General features: G+C 46.3%; 1 protein-coding gene across 1 annotated transcript in view; it reads right to left on the minus strand.

Annotated features, from left to right (window-relative positions):
• Nucleotides 1–739: 739 nt before the first annotated feature.
• LOC137341429 (avidin-related protein 4/5-like) overlaps nucleotides 740–15,176 on the minus strand; it is a 58,312-nt gene continuing 43,875 nt past the window's right edge. Inside the window, exons 3-4 of the mRNA XM_068004543.1 lie at nucleotides 1,005–1,125; nucleotides 740–897 (exon numbers count right to left, since the gene is read on the minus strand). Coding sequence (XP_067860644.1) covers nucleotides 822–897; nucleotides 1,005–1,125 — 197 coding nt within the window. The 3' untranslated portion in view covers nucleotides 740–821. The remainder of the gene's footprint in view (nucleotides 898–1,004; nucleotides 1,126–15,176) is intronic.

The raw sequence follows: 15,176 nt of genomic DNA on the forward strand, positions 1-15,176 counted from the left end.
CCTAGAAGGACAAGAGCAGCAGGTACATGGGAACAACACCACCTGCACGTTCCCCTCCAAGTCACACACCATCCCAACTTGGAAATATATCGCCGTTCCTTCATCGTCGCTGGGTCAAAATCCTGGAACTCCCTTCCTAACAGCACTGTGGGAGAACCGTCACCACACGGACTGCAGCGGTTCAAGGCGGCGGCTCACCACCACCTTCTCAAGGGCAATTAGGGATGGGCAATAAATGCTGGCCTTGCCAGCGACACCCACATCCCATGAACGAATAAAAAAAATGTACAAGTTTTTGGATCAGCCTGAAGAAAGCTCCTTTTGTGATGAGCAGGAGTGAGAAGTGTTGGGAATAGTCTGTACCGGGCATATTGGGAGGCCTAGACTCGATTTCTGTCCTCACTCACATTAGTTCATTTTCCACTTTTATTCAGATAAAATGTTTGCCCTCCATATTAATGAATAAAATGACTTACACTCCCTCCACTGGTCGAAGGCTTATTCCCACAACACCCTGTTCTGTGCCTACCTTTAGAAACAGGCACCTGGGCAGATGGTGCTGAAGTGACCCATCAGTCAGTGGAGCTGTGTGTTGCACACTGACCTTCCAACCCTTCCTGAGACTCAAACTCTCTCTCAAGCTCCTAATGTCCAAATCTCCAGGACGAGAGTGACTGATGCTTTACTAAGAGAGACGTGAGTTGTACTGCGGTCTGAACACACATCAAACAACATCCGGCATTTCTTACTTTACTTTATTTTGAGTACCATCCAGATGTGGTAATGACACTGAGTGTCCAGTGTTGGTAGATTACGCTGGGCTAGGGATTGAGAGGTTGCTGGTGGTTGTCAGGCAGGATATCCCCTGAGGTTCGGTGGAAAGTGTCTTGTCCAATTCTAAGTGAGAGCCAAAAACAAAAGGTAAGTGAGTAGAAGATAGATCACCCGTCACACAGGACACACACCGGTCGGAATCGAGACATGGAGCTGGAGTGGGAGCTCACCTGGTCGATTTCCAGTCCTCTTGCAGGCTCGTAGCCGGGGACCTCAGCAGCCACATGGTCTTCAGAACTTGCTGCCCGTCCTCCAGCATCAGGCACTGACCAACCCAGGACGTGATAGAGCCTGAAAATAACAGGAAACACTCTTCACAGCCTGCTCTTTCCCATTCACCCTGTTCACCGTGTCTGTGGAAGTCAAAGTGGGCCCAGAACAACCACAAAGAGCACTCTCCACAGGCCAATCCACCCAGATACTCAACTCCTTCAAATCCTTCTCTCATTTTAAAGGAGTCATCCAGTCGCAACTTACTTCAATTATTTAATACAAAATGGATTGTGCTTTCATCATACTGCTTCACAAAAGGATAGGCTGAGAGGCCGAGACATGGGGAGAGAGATAGAGAGAGACAAAGGGGGAGAGAGAGAGAGGGAGGGAGAGAGAGGCAAGAGAGAGAGAGAGAGAGACAGAGGGAGAGAGAGAGAGAGAGACAGAGGGAGAGAGAGACACACAGAGTGCGATAGACAGTCAGACAGAGGGAGAGAGAGAGAGAGGGAGAGAGAGAGAGAGGGAGAGAGAGAGAGAGAGATAGAGAGAGAGAGAGACAGAGGGAGAGAGAGACACACACAGACAGAGGGAGAGAGAGAGGGAGAGAGAAGTTGAGAGAGAGAGAGGGTGAGAGAGAGAGAGAAGGTGAGAGAGAGACGTTGAGAGAGAGACACACAGAGGGAGAGAGAGACAGACAGACAGACAGAGGGAGAGAGAGAGAGAGAGAGGAAGAGAGAGAGAAGTTGAGAGAGAGAGGGTGAGTGAGAGAGAGAGAGAGAGAAAGAGAGACGGTGAGAGAGAGGGAGAGGGAGAGAGAGAGAGAGAGAGGGAGAGAGAGAGAGGGAGAGAGGGTGAGAGAGAGAGAGAGAGAGGGAGAGAGAGACAGGCAGAGGGGGAGAGAGGGAGACAGAGGGAGAGAGAGGGGTAAAGAGAGGAAGAGAGAGAGGGTGAGAGAGAGAGGCAGAGAGAGGGTGAGAGAGAGAGGCAGAGAGAGGGTGAGAGAGAGAGAGAGAGACAGACAGACAGACAGCGAGAGAGAGACTGGGAGAGAGGGACAGGGGGAGAGAGAAAGAGACAGAGAGAGAGAGAAAGAGACAGAGAGACAGAGAGAGAGAGAGAGAGGGAGAGAGAGAAAAAAGAGAGGGTGAGAGAAACGGAGAAAGAAACAGACAGAGAGAGAGAGACAGAGCGAGAGACAGAGAGAGAGAGACAGAGGGAGAGAGGGTGAGAGAGAGAGAGGCAGAGAGAGAGAGAGACAGGGAGAGAGAAAGACAGAAAGAGACATAGAGAGGGAGAGAGAGGCGGAGCGAGAGAGACACAGAGAGAGAGAGACGGAGAGAGTCAGAAAGAGAGAGATGGAGAGAAAGAGAGAGACATACACAGGGAGAGAGGCAACGGGAGGGAGAAACAGAAAATACAGAGACAGAGAGACCGAGAGATACAGACCGAGTGAGACAGAGAGAGAGAGAGAGGGACAGAGAGAAAAAAACAGAAAGAGAGACAGAGAGAAATAAAGACAAAGAGACTTCGAGTCACGAAGGGACGGGGGAGATGCAGAGAGAGAGAGGCTGTTTGTGGTATATATTAATGATTTGGACTTGAATGTAGGGGGCTAGATTAAGAAGTTTGCAGATGACACAAAAATTGGCCGTGTAGTTGATAGTGAAGAGGATAGCTGTAGACTCCAAGGAGATATCAATGGGATGGTGGAGTGGGCGGAAAAATGGCAAATGGAGTTCAACCCGGAGAAGTGTGAGGTAATGCACTTCGGGAGGGCAAACAGTAAAAGGGAATACGCAGTAAACGGGAATATATTGAGAGGGGTCGAGGAAGTGAGAGACCTTGGAGTGCATGTGCACAGGTCCCTGAAGGTGGCAGTACAGGTAGATAAGGTTGTGAAGAAGGCATACGGAATGCTCTCCGTTATTAGCTGAGGTATAGAATACAAAAGCAGGGATGTAATGATGGAACTGTATAAAACGCTGGTAAGGCCGCAGCTGGAGTATTGTGCACAGTTCTGGTCACCACATTACAGGAAGGACGTAATTGCTGTGGAGAGAGTGCAGAGAAGATTTACAAGAATGTTGCCAGAGTTTGAAAATTGCAGCTACGAGGAGAGATTGGATAGGCTGGGGTTGTTTTCCTTGGAGCAGAGGAGGCTGAGGGGAGACTTGATTGAGGTGTACAAAATTATGAGGGGTCCAGATAGAGTAGACAGGAAGTACTCGGAGCGGAGCTACAGGCGGGAGCGGACCTAGGAGAGAGCGCGGGACTCGGAGACGACTAAAGGCCCAGGCTCGAGGGCCTACCCGCAGAGAGGCAATCGGTGAAAAAAACAAGGATTGAGGTCACAGGACAGCGGGTAGGTGATTGGCGAGTCGATAAAGGGAGCAGCGGAGGCCTGAGGTGAGTGATTAAACTCACCGACGTGAGTCTTTTTCCCCAGCGGGGAAGGAGCTTCGCGGCTTTGTCAAAGGCAGGAGGCGGGGCCAATTCATTGGTGCCCGTATATAGCTGGAGCGGTTGCTAAACCCGAGACACTACACTAGGAGTGTCTCCCACCCTCCCACCTCCTCTAACCTTTTGGGGGGTAGAGGGAATTTAAAGGGTAGGTTCGTTTTTATATTTTGTTTTCAGGGACTTAACTCCTGGACCGAAGATAAATAAGAAGCAAAAAGTAATCCAAAGTGGGACGTCACCAAGGAAGAGGTAAGTGATTGGTTGGTGAGTATTTTCCTGCTGAATTTGTCTAAGGTTAGAGTTTGTGGATTCTCTGGTCTCTGTTGTGTAGTGGGGGACTGCTGTTCAGCAAGGGCCCTTGAGTATACCTTTTAATTGAAGTGAAATTGGTGGGATTCATTTAATTTGAATTAATTAGTTAAAGGGTAAGTCATGTCAGGACAGCCCAGCCTCGTGTTATGCTCTTCCTGCTCTCTGTGGGAAATCAGGGACCCTTCCGGTGTCCCTGACGACCATGTGTGCGGGAAATGTATCCAGCTGCAGCTACTGACAAACCGCATTGCGGCACTGGAGCTGCGGATGGATTCATTCAGGAGCATTCGCGATGCTGAGAACGTCGTGGACAGCACGTTTAGTGAGATGGTCACACCGCAGGTAAAGGTTGTACAGGCAGGAAGTAATTGGGTGACCTCCAGGCAGAGTAAGAGGAGCAGGCAGGCAGTGCAGGGGTCCCCTGTGGCCGTCCCCCTCTCAAACAAATATACCGCTTTGGATATTGTTGAGGGGGATGACTTATCAGGGGAAGGCAGCAGCAGCCAACTTCCTGGCACCAGGGGTAGCTCTGCTGCACAGGCTGGGAGGAAAAAGAGTGGAAGAGCTATAGTGGTAGGGGATTCTATCGTAAGGGGAACAGACAGGCGTTTCTGTGGCCGTAAACGTGACTCCAGGATAGAGTCATAGAGTCATAGAGTTATACAGCACGGATAGAGGCCCTTCGGCCCATCGTGTCCGCGCCGGCCATCAGCCCTGTCTACTCTAATCCCATATTCCAGCATTTGGTCCGTAGCCTTGTATGCTATGGCATTTCAAGTGCTCATCCAAATGCTTCTTGAATGTTGTGAGGGTTCCTGCCTCCACAACCCTTTCAGGCAGTGAGTTCCAGACTCCAACCACCCGCTGGGTGAAAAAGTTCTTTCTCAAATCCCCTCTAAACCTCCCGCCTTTTACCTTGAATCTATGTCCCCTTGTTATAGAACCCTCAACGAAGGGAAAAAGCTCCTTAGTATCCATCCTATCTGTGCCCCTCATAATTTTGTACACCTCAATCATGTCCCCCCTCAGCCTCCTCTGCTCCAAGGAAAACAAACCCAATCTTCCCAGTCTCTCTTCATAGCTGAAGCGCTCCAGCCCTGGTAACATCCTGGTGAATCTCCTCTGCACCCTCTCCAAAGCGATCACATCCTTCCTGTAGTGTGGCGACCAGAACTGCACACAGTACTCCAGCTGTGGCCTAACCAGTGTTTTATACAGCTCCATCATAACCTCCTTGCTCTTATATTCTATGCCTCGGCTAATAAAGGCAAGTATCCCATATGCCTTCTTTACCACCTTATCTACCTATTCCGCCGCCTTCAGGGATCTGTGAACTTGCACACCAAGATCCCTCTGACCCTCTGTCTTGCCTAGGGTCCTCCCATTCATTGTGTATTCCCTTGCCTTGTTAGTCCCTCCAAAGTGCATCACCTCGCACTTTTCCGGGTTAAATTCCATTTGCCGCTGTTCCGCCCATCTGACCAACCCATCTATATCGTCCTGCAGACTGAGGCTATCCTCCTCGCTATTTACCACCCTACCAATCTTTGTATCATCAGCGAACTTACTGATCATACCTTTTACATTCATATCCAAGTCATTAATGTAGACCACAAACAGCAAGGGACCCAGCACCAATCCCTGTGGTACCCCACTGGCCACAGGCTTCCAGTCACAAAAACAACCTTCGACCATCACCCTCTGCCTTCTGCCACTAAGCCAGTTTTTTTTCCAAAGTGCCAAGGCACCCTGGATCCCATGGGCTCGTACCTTCTTGACCAGTCTCCTGTGGGGGACTTTATCGAAGGCCTTACTGAAATCCATGTATACCACATCCACTGCGTTACCCTCATCCACACGCCTAGTCACCCCCTCAAAAAATTCAATCAAATTAGTCAGACATGATCTTCCCTTGACAAAGCCATGTTGACTATCCCTGATTAATCCTTGCTTCTCCAAGTGGAGACTAATTTTGTCCTTCAGAATTTTTTCCAATAATTTTCCTACCACTGATGTTAGGCTCACTGGCCTGTAGTTCCCCGGTTTTTCCCTACTCCCCTTCTTGAATAATGGTATTACATTAGCAGTTCTCCAGTCCTCTGGCACATCCCCTGTGGCCAGAGAGGTTCTGAATATATGTGTCAGAGCCCCCGCAATCTCCTCCTTTGCCTCACACAGTAGCCTGGGATACATTTCGTCCGGACCTGGGGATTTATCCATTTTTTGGCCTGCTAAAACCGCCAATACCTCCTCCCGCTCGATGTTAATATGTTCGAGTATATCACAGTCCCCCTGCCGTATTTCTATGTCTACATCGTCCTTCTCCATAGTGAAAACAGATGCAAAAAATTCATTTAGAACCCCTCCTACATCTGCCGGCTCCACACACAGATTGCCATTTTTGTCCCTAATGGGCCCTATTTTTTCCCTCGTCATCCTCTTACCCTTAATATACTTATGAAACATCTTAGGATTTTCCTTTATTTTGCTCGCCAGTGTTATTTCATGGCCCCTCCTTGATCTCCTAATTTCTTTTTTAAGTATCCCCCTGCACTTTTTGTACTCCTCTAGGGCTTCCTCCGTCTTTAGCCTTTTGTATCTGCCAAAAGCCCTCCTTTTTTTCCTAATCCATTCTCGTATATCCCCCGACATCCAAGGTTCCCTGGAGTTCTTGGAACCACCCTTGACCTTTACGGGAACATGTTGCCATTGTATGGTCTCAATCTCCCTTCTGAAAGACTCCCATTGCTCCGATGCGGATTTTCCTACAAGCAGCTGATCCCAGTCCATTTTGGCCAGATCCTGCCTTATCCTATTAAAATCGGCCTTCCCCCAATTGAGAACCTTTATTTCCGGCCCCTCCCTGTCCTTTTCCATGACCACCTTAAATCTCACCGAATTATGGTCACTCTCACCAAAGTGCTCACCTACTAGCACTTCTTCCACTTGGCCGGCCACATTCCCTAGAATTAGGTCCAGTACCGCCCCCTCTCTTGTAGGACTTTCTACATGCTGGCTCAAAAAGCTCTCCTGGATGCACGTTAAGAATTTTGTACCCTCTAAGCATTTTACACTCTGAGTATCCCAGTTAATATTGGGGAAGTTGAAATCCCCCACTATTATTACCCTATTATTTGCACAATTTTCTGAGATTTGCCTACATATCTGTTCCTCTATCTCCCCCTGACTGTTTGGGGGCCTATAGTACACTCCCATCAAAGTGCTTGCCCACTTTTTGTTTCTAAGCTCCACCCATATGGCCTCATTAGAGGAACCTGCTAATATATCATCCCTCCTTATGGCAGTAATTGATTCTTTAATTAATATTGCGACCCCCCCTCCCTGGTGCCAGGGTCATGGATGTCACTGAGCGGCTTCAGGGCATTCTCAAGGGGGAGGGTGAGCAGGCAGAGGTCGTGGTCCACATTGGGACCAACGACATAGGTAGGAAGGGAGATGAGGTCCTGCATCAAGAATTTAGGGAGCTAGGTAGCAGATTAAAGAGCAGGACCTCAAAGGTTGTAATCTCTGGATTACTCCCAGTGCCACGGGCTAGTGAGTATAGAAATAGGAGGATAGAACAGATGAATGCGTGGCTAAAGAGTTGGTGCAGGAGGGAGGGTTTCAGTTTCCTGGATCACTGGGCCTGCTTCTGGGGAAGGTGGGACTTGTACAAGTCGGACGGGTTGCATCTGAACCAGAGCGGGACAAATATCCTTGCGGGGAGGTTTGCTAGCACTGTTGGGGGGGGTTTAAACTAACTTGGCAGGGGGATGGGATACAGAGTGGAGCTACAATAGGGGGTGATGTACAGCCAAATATTGAGAAAAAAACAAGTCAGCTTGGAAGACAGGGCAAATATGTAAGGGCAAGGCTGGATGGCATCTATTTTAATGCAAGGAGTCTTGCGAATAAGGTGGATGAACTGAAGGTGTTGATAAACACATGGGAGTATGATATTGTTGCTGTCACAGAGACATGGTTGAGGGAGGGGCAAGACTGGCAGCTCAATATTCCGGGGTACAGAATCTTCAGGCGAGACAGAGGGGGAGGTATAAGAGGAGGGGGGGTCGCAATATTAATTAAAGAATCAATTACTGCCATAAGGAGGGATGATATATTAGCAGGTTCCTCAAATGAGGCCATATGGGTGGAGCTTAAAAACAAAAAGGGGGCAAGCACTTTGATGGGAGTGTACTATAGGCCCCCAAACAGTCAGGGGGAGATAGAGGAACAGATATGTAGGCAAATCTCAGAAAATTGTGCAAATAATAGGGTAATAATAGTGGGGGATTTCAACTTCCCCAATATTAACTGGGATACTCAGAGTGTAAAAGGCTTAGAGGGTACAAAATTCTTAACGTGCATCCAGGAGAGCTTTTTGAGCCAGCATGTAGAAAGTCCTACAAGAGAGGGGGCGGTACTGGACCTAATTCTAGGGAATGTGGCAATCTGTGTGTGGAGCCGGAAGATGTAGGAGGGGTTCGAAATGAATGTTTAGCATCTGTTTTCACTATGGAGAAGGACGACGTAGACATAGAAATACGACAGGGGGACTGTGATATACTCGAACATATTAACATCGAGCGGGAGGAGGTATTGGTGGTTTTAGCAGGCCAAAAAATGGATAAATCCCCAGGCCCGGACGAAATGTATCCCAGGAACATGACCATCACACACTGAGACAGGACGAGGCAAAACTCAGCCGAGGAAACTCAATGTTTTGAAAGAAATCTCTTTCTGGCCATTCCTGCTCCCTCCACATCAATGAACAGGAAATGCAGAGGGCAGTTCTCTGAATGAGCAGCAAGCTTTTATTTGTTTATTCGTGGAGGATTTGAAAGCCAATTTTATACGATCGTATTAGTCACAAAAGTTATTCTGTACAAAGAGGAGACTTGGAATAGTGGGAGATAACGATAGTGTAACTATCCTGTATAGTGGGAGATAACGATAGTGTAACTATCCCGGTATAGTGGGAGATAACGATAGTGCAACTGTCCTGGTATAGTGGGAGATAACGATAGTGTAACTATCCCGGTATAGTGGGAGATAACAATAGTGTAACTATCCCGGTATAGTGGGAGATAACGATAGTGTAACTATCCCGGTATAGTGGGAGATAACGATAGTGTAACTATCCCGGTATAGTGGGAGATAACGACAGTGTAAATATCCCGGTATAGTGGGAGATAACGATAGTGCAACTGTCCTGGTATAGTGGGAGATAACGATAGTGTAACTATCCCGGTATAGTGGGAGATAACGATAGTGCAACTGTCCTGGTATAGTGGGAGATAACGATACTGTAACTATCCCGGTATAGTGGGAGATAACGATAGTGCAACTGTCCTGGTATAGTGGGAGATAACGATAGTGTAACTATCCCGGTATAGTGGGAGATAACGATAGTGCAACTGTCCTGGTATAGTGGGAGATAACGATAGTGTAACTATCCCGGTATTGTGGGAGATAACGATAGTGTAACTGTCCTGGTATAGTGGGAGATAACGATAGTGTAACTATCCCGGTATAGTGGGAGATAACGATAGTGTAACTATCCCGGTATAGTGGGAGATAACGATAGTGTAACTATCCTGGTATAGTGGGAGATAACGATAGTGCAACTGTCCTGGTATAGTGGGAGATAACGATAGTGTAACTATCCCGGTATAGTGGGAGATAACGACAGTGTAACTATCCCGGTATAGTGGGAGATAACGATAGTTTAACTATCCCGGTATAGTGGGAGATAACGATAGTGTAACTATCCGGGTATAGTGGGAGATAACGATAGTGCAACTGTCCTGGTATAGTGGGAGATAACGATAGTGTAACTGTCCTGGTATTGTGGGAGATAACGATAGTGTAACTGTCCTGGTATAGTGGGAGATAACAATAGTGTAACTATCCCGGTATAGTGGGAGATAACGATAGTGCAACTGTCCTGGAATAGTGGGAGATACCGAGAGTGTAATTATCCCAGTACAGTGGGAGATAACGATACTGTAACTATGCCGGTATAGTGGGAGATAACAATAGTGCAACTATCCCGGTATAGTGGGAGATAACGATAGTGTAACTATCCCGGTATAGTGGGAGATAACAATAGTGCAACTATCCCGGTATAGTGGGAGATAACGATAGTGTAACTATGCCGGTATAGTGGGAGATAACAATAGTGTAACTATCCCGGTATAGTGGGAGATAACGATCGTGTAACTATCCCGGTATAGTGGGAGATAACGATAGTGTAACTGTCCTGGTACAGTGGGAGATACCGATAGTGTAACTATCCCAGTATAGTGGGAGATAACAACAGTGTAAATATCCCGGTATAGTGGGAGATAACGATAGTGTAACTGTCCTGGTATAGTGGGAGATAACATTAGTGTCACTATCCTGGTAGAGTGGGAGATAACATTCGTGTAACTATCCTGGTAGAGTGGGAGATAACGATAGTGCAACTGTCCTGGAATGGTGGGAGATACCGATAGTGTAACTATCCCAGTATAGTGGGAGATAACAAAAGTGTAACTGTCCTGAAATAGTGGGAGATAACATTAGTGTAACTGTCCTGGTATAATGGGAGATAACGGTAGTGTAACAGTCCCGGTACAGTGCGAGATAACGATAGTGTAACTGTCCCGGTATAGTGGGAGATAACGAAAGTGTAACTGTCCCGGTATAGTGGGAGATAACGATAGTGTAACTATCCCGGTATAGTGGGAGATAACGATAGTGTAACTGTCCTGGTATAATGGGAGATAACGGTAGTGTAACAGTCCTGGTATAATGGGAGATAACGGTAGTGTAACAGTCCCGGTACAGTGCGAGATAACGATAATGTAACTGTCCTGGAATAGTGGGAGATACCGAGAGTGTAATTATCCCAGTACAGTGGGAGATAACGATAGTGTAACTGTCCCGGTATAGTGGGAGATAACGATAGTGTAACTGTCCCGGTATAGTGGGAGATAACGAAAGTGTAACTGTCCCGGTATAGTGGGAGATAACGAAAGTGTAACTGTCCCGGTATAGTGGGAGATAACGATAGTGTAACTGTCCCGGTATAGTGGGAGATAACGATAGTGTAACTATCCCGGTATAGTGGGAGATAACGATAGTGTAACTATCCCAGTACAGTGGGAGATAACGATAGTGTAACAATCCCAGTATAGGGGGAGATAACGATAGTGTAACTATCACAGTATAGTGGGAGATAACGATAGTGTAACTATCCTGTATAGTGGGAGATAACGATTGTGTAACTATCCTGTATAGTGGGAGATAACGATAGTGTAACTATCCCGGTATAGTGGGAGATAACGATAGTGTAACTATCCCAGCATAGTGGGAGATAATGATAGTGTAACTATCACAGTATAGTGGGAGATAACGATAGTGTAACTATCCTGTATAGTGGGAGATAACGATTGTGTAACTATCCTGTATAGTGGGAGATAACGATAGTGTAACTATCCCAGCATAGTGGGAGATAATGATAGTGTAACTATCCCGGTATAGTGGGAGATAACGATAGAGTAACTATCCCAGTAGTGGGAGATAACGATAGTGTTACTATCCCGGTATAGTGGAAGATAACAATAGTGTAACTATCCCAGTATAGTGGGAGATAACGATAGTGTAACTATCCCGGTATAGTGGGAGATAACGATATTGTAACTGTCCTGGTATGGTGGGAGATAACAATAGTGTAACTATCCCGGTATGGTGGGAGATAACGATAGTGTAACTATCCCGGTATGGTGGGAGATAACGATAGTGTAACTGTCCTGGTATGGTGGGAGATAACAATAGTGTAACTATCCCGGTATGGTGGGAGATAACGATAGTGTAACTATCCCGGTATAGTGGGAGATAACGATAGTGTAACTATCCCGGTATAGTGGGAGATAACAATAGTGTAACTGTCCTGGTATGGTGGGAGATAACGATAGTGTAACTATCCCGGTATAGTGGGAGATAACGATAGTGTAACTATCCCGGTATAGTGGGAGATAACGATAGTGTAACTATCCCGGTATAGTGGGAGATAACGATAGTGTAACTATCCCGGTATAGTGGGAGATAACGATAGTGTAACTATCCCAGTATAGTGGGAGATAACGATAGTGTAACTATCCCAGTATAGTGGGAGATAACGATAGTGTAACTATCCCGGTATAGTGGGAGATAACAATAGTGTAACTATCCCGGTATAGTGGGAGATAACAATAGTGTAACTATCCCGGTATAGTGGGAGATAACAATAGTGTAACTATCCCGGTATAGTGGGAGAGAACGATAGTGTAACTACCCCGGTATAGTGGGAGATAACAATAGTGTAACTATCCCGGTATAGTGGGAGATAACAATAGTGTAACTATCCCGGTATAGTGGGAGAGAACGATAGTGTAACTACCCCGGTATAGTGGGAGATAACGATAGTGTAACTATCCCTGTATAGTGGGAGATAACGATTGTGCAACTATCCCTGTATAGTGGGAGATAACGATTGTGTAACTGTCCCAGTAGTGGGAGATAACGATAGTGTAACTATCCCAGTATAGTGGGAGATAACGATAGTGTAACTATCCCGGTATAGTGGGAGATAACGATAGTGTAACTGTCCTGGTATAGTGGGAGATAACGATAGTGTAACTGTCCTGGTATAGTGGGAGATAACGATAGTGTAACTGTCCTGGTATAGTGGGAGATAACGATAGTGTAACTGTCCTGGCATAGTGGGAGATAACGATAGTGTAACTATCCCGGTAGAGTGGGAGATAACGATAGTGTAACTGTCCCGGTATAGTGGGAGATAACGATAGTGTAACTGTCCCGGTATAGTGGGAGATAACGATAGTGTAACTGTCCCGGTATAGTGGGAGATAACGATAGTGTAACTGTCCCGGTATAGTGGGAGATAACGATAGTGTAACTGTCCCGGTATAGTGGGAGATAACGATAGTGTAACCGTCCCGGTATAATGGGAGATAACGATAGTGTAACTATCCTGTATAGTGGGAGATAACGATTGTGTAACTGTCCTGGTATAGTGGGAGACAACGATAGTGTAACTGTCCTGGTATAGTGGGAGACAACGATAGTGTAACGATCACAGTATTGTGGGAGACAACGATAGTGTAACTATCCCGGTATGGTGGGAGATAACGATAGTGTAACTATCCCGGTATTGTGGGAGATAACGATAGTGTAACTATCCCGGTGTAGTGGGAGATAACGATAGTGTAACAATTCCGGTATCGTGGGAGATAACGATAGTGTAACTGTCCTGGTATAGTGGGAGACAACGATAGTGTAACTGTCCTGGTATAGTGGGAGACAACGATAGTGTAACGATCACAGTATTGTGGGAGACAACGATAGTGTAACTATCCCGGTATGGTGGGAGATAACGATAGTGTAACTATCCCAGGATTGTGGGAGATAACGATAGTGTAACTATCCCGGTATAGTGGGAGATAACGATAGTGTAACTGTCCTGGTATAGTGGGAGAAAATACGAGTGTAACTACCCCGGTATAGTGGGAGATAACGATAGTGTAACTATCCCGGTATAGTGGGAGATAACGATAGTGTAACTGTCCTGGTATAGTGGGAGATAACGATAGTGTAACTTTCCTGGTATAGTGGGAGAAAATACGAGTGTAACTACCCCGGTATAGTGGGAGATAACGATAGTGTAACTGTCCTGGTATAGTGGGAGACAACGATAGTGTAACTGTCCTGGTATAGTGGGAGACAACGATAGTGTAACGATCACAGTATTGTGGGAGATAACGATAGTGTAACTATCCCGGTATGGTGGGAGATAACGATAGTGTAACTATCCCAGGATTGTGGGAGATAACGATAGTGTAACTATCCCGGTATAGTGGGAGATAACGATAGTGTAACTGTCCTGGTATAGTGGGAGATAACGATAGTGTAACTTTCCTGGTATAGTGGGAGATAACGATCGTGTAACTGTCCTGGTTTAGTGGGAGAAAACACGAGTGTAACTACCCCGGTATAGTGGGAGATAACGATCGTGCAACAGTCCTGGTATGGTGGGAGATAACGATCGTGCAACAGTCCTGGTATAGTGGGAGATAACGATAGTGTAACAATCCCGGTATAGTGGGAGATGACGATAGTGTAACAATCCCAGTACAGTCGGAGATGACGATAGTGTAACTATCCTGGTACAGTGGGAGAAAACGTTACTGTAACTGTCCTGGTATAGTGGGAGATAACGATAGTGTAACTATCCCGGTATGGTGGGAGATAACGATAGTGTAACTATCCCGGTATAGTGGGAGATAACGATAGTGTAACTATCCCGGTATAGTGGGAGATAACAATAGTGTAACTGTCCTGGTATGGTGGGAGATAACGATAGTGTAACTATCCCGGTATAGTGGGAGGTAACGATAGTGTAACTATCCCGGTATAGTGGGAGATAACGATAGTGTAACTATCCCGGTATAGTGGGAGATAACGATAGTGTAACTATCCCGGTATAGTGGGAGATAACGATAGTGTAACTATCCCAGTATAGTGGGAGATAACGATAGTGTAACTATCCCAGTATAGTGGGAGATAACGATAGTGTAACTATCCCGGTATAGTGGGAGATAACAATAGTGTAACTATCCCGGTATAGTGGGAGATAACAATAGTGTAACTATCCCGGTATAGTGGGAGATAACAATAGTGTAACTATCCCGGTATAGTGGGAGATAACAATAGTGTAACTATCCCGGTATAGTGGGAGAGAACGATAGTGTAACTACCCCGGTATAGTGGGAGATAACAATAGTGTAACTATCCCGGTATAGTGGGAGATAACAATAGTGTAACTATCCCGGTATAGTGGGAGAGAACGATAGTGTAACTACCCCGGTATAGTGGGAGATAACGATAGTGTAACTATCCCTGTATAGTGGGAGATAACGATTGTGCAACTATCCCTGTATAGTGGGAGATAACGATTGTGTAACTGTCCCAGTAGTGGGAGATAACGATAGTGTAACTATCCCAGTATAGTGGGAGATAACGATAGTGTAACTATCCCGGTATAGTGGGAGATAACGATAGTGTAACTGTCCTGGTATAGTGGGAGATAACGATAGTGTAACTGTCCTGGTATAGTGGGAGATAACGATAGTGTAACTGTCCTGGTATAGTGGGAGATAACGATAGTGTAACTGTCCTGGCATAGTGGGAGATAACGATAGTGTAACTATCCCGGTAGAGTGGGAGATAACGATAGTGTAACTGTCCCGGTATAGTGGGAGATAACGATAGTGTAACTGTCCCGGTATAGTGGGAGATAACGATAGTGTAAC

This window comes from Heptranchias perlo, chromosome 23 (assembly GCF_035084215.1).
Source record: "Heptranchias perlo isolate sHepPer1 chromosome 23, sHepPer1.hap1, whole genome shotgun sequence".
In the NCBI taxonomy this organism is placed as follows: Eukaryota; Metazoa; Chordata; class Chondrichthyes; order Hexanchiformes; family Hexanchidae; genus Heptranchias; species Heptranchias perlo.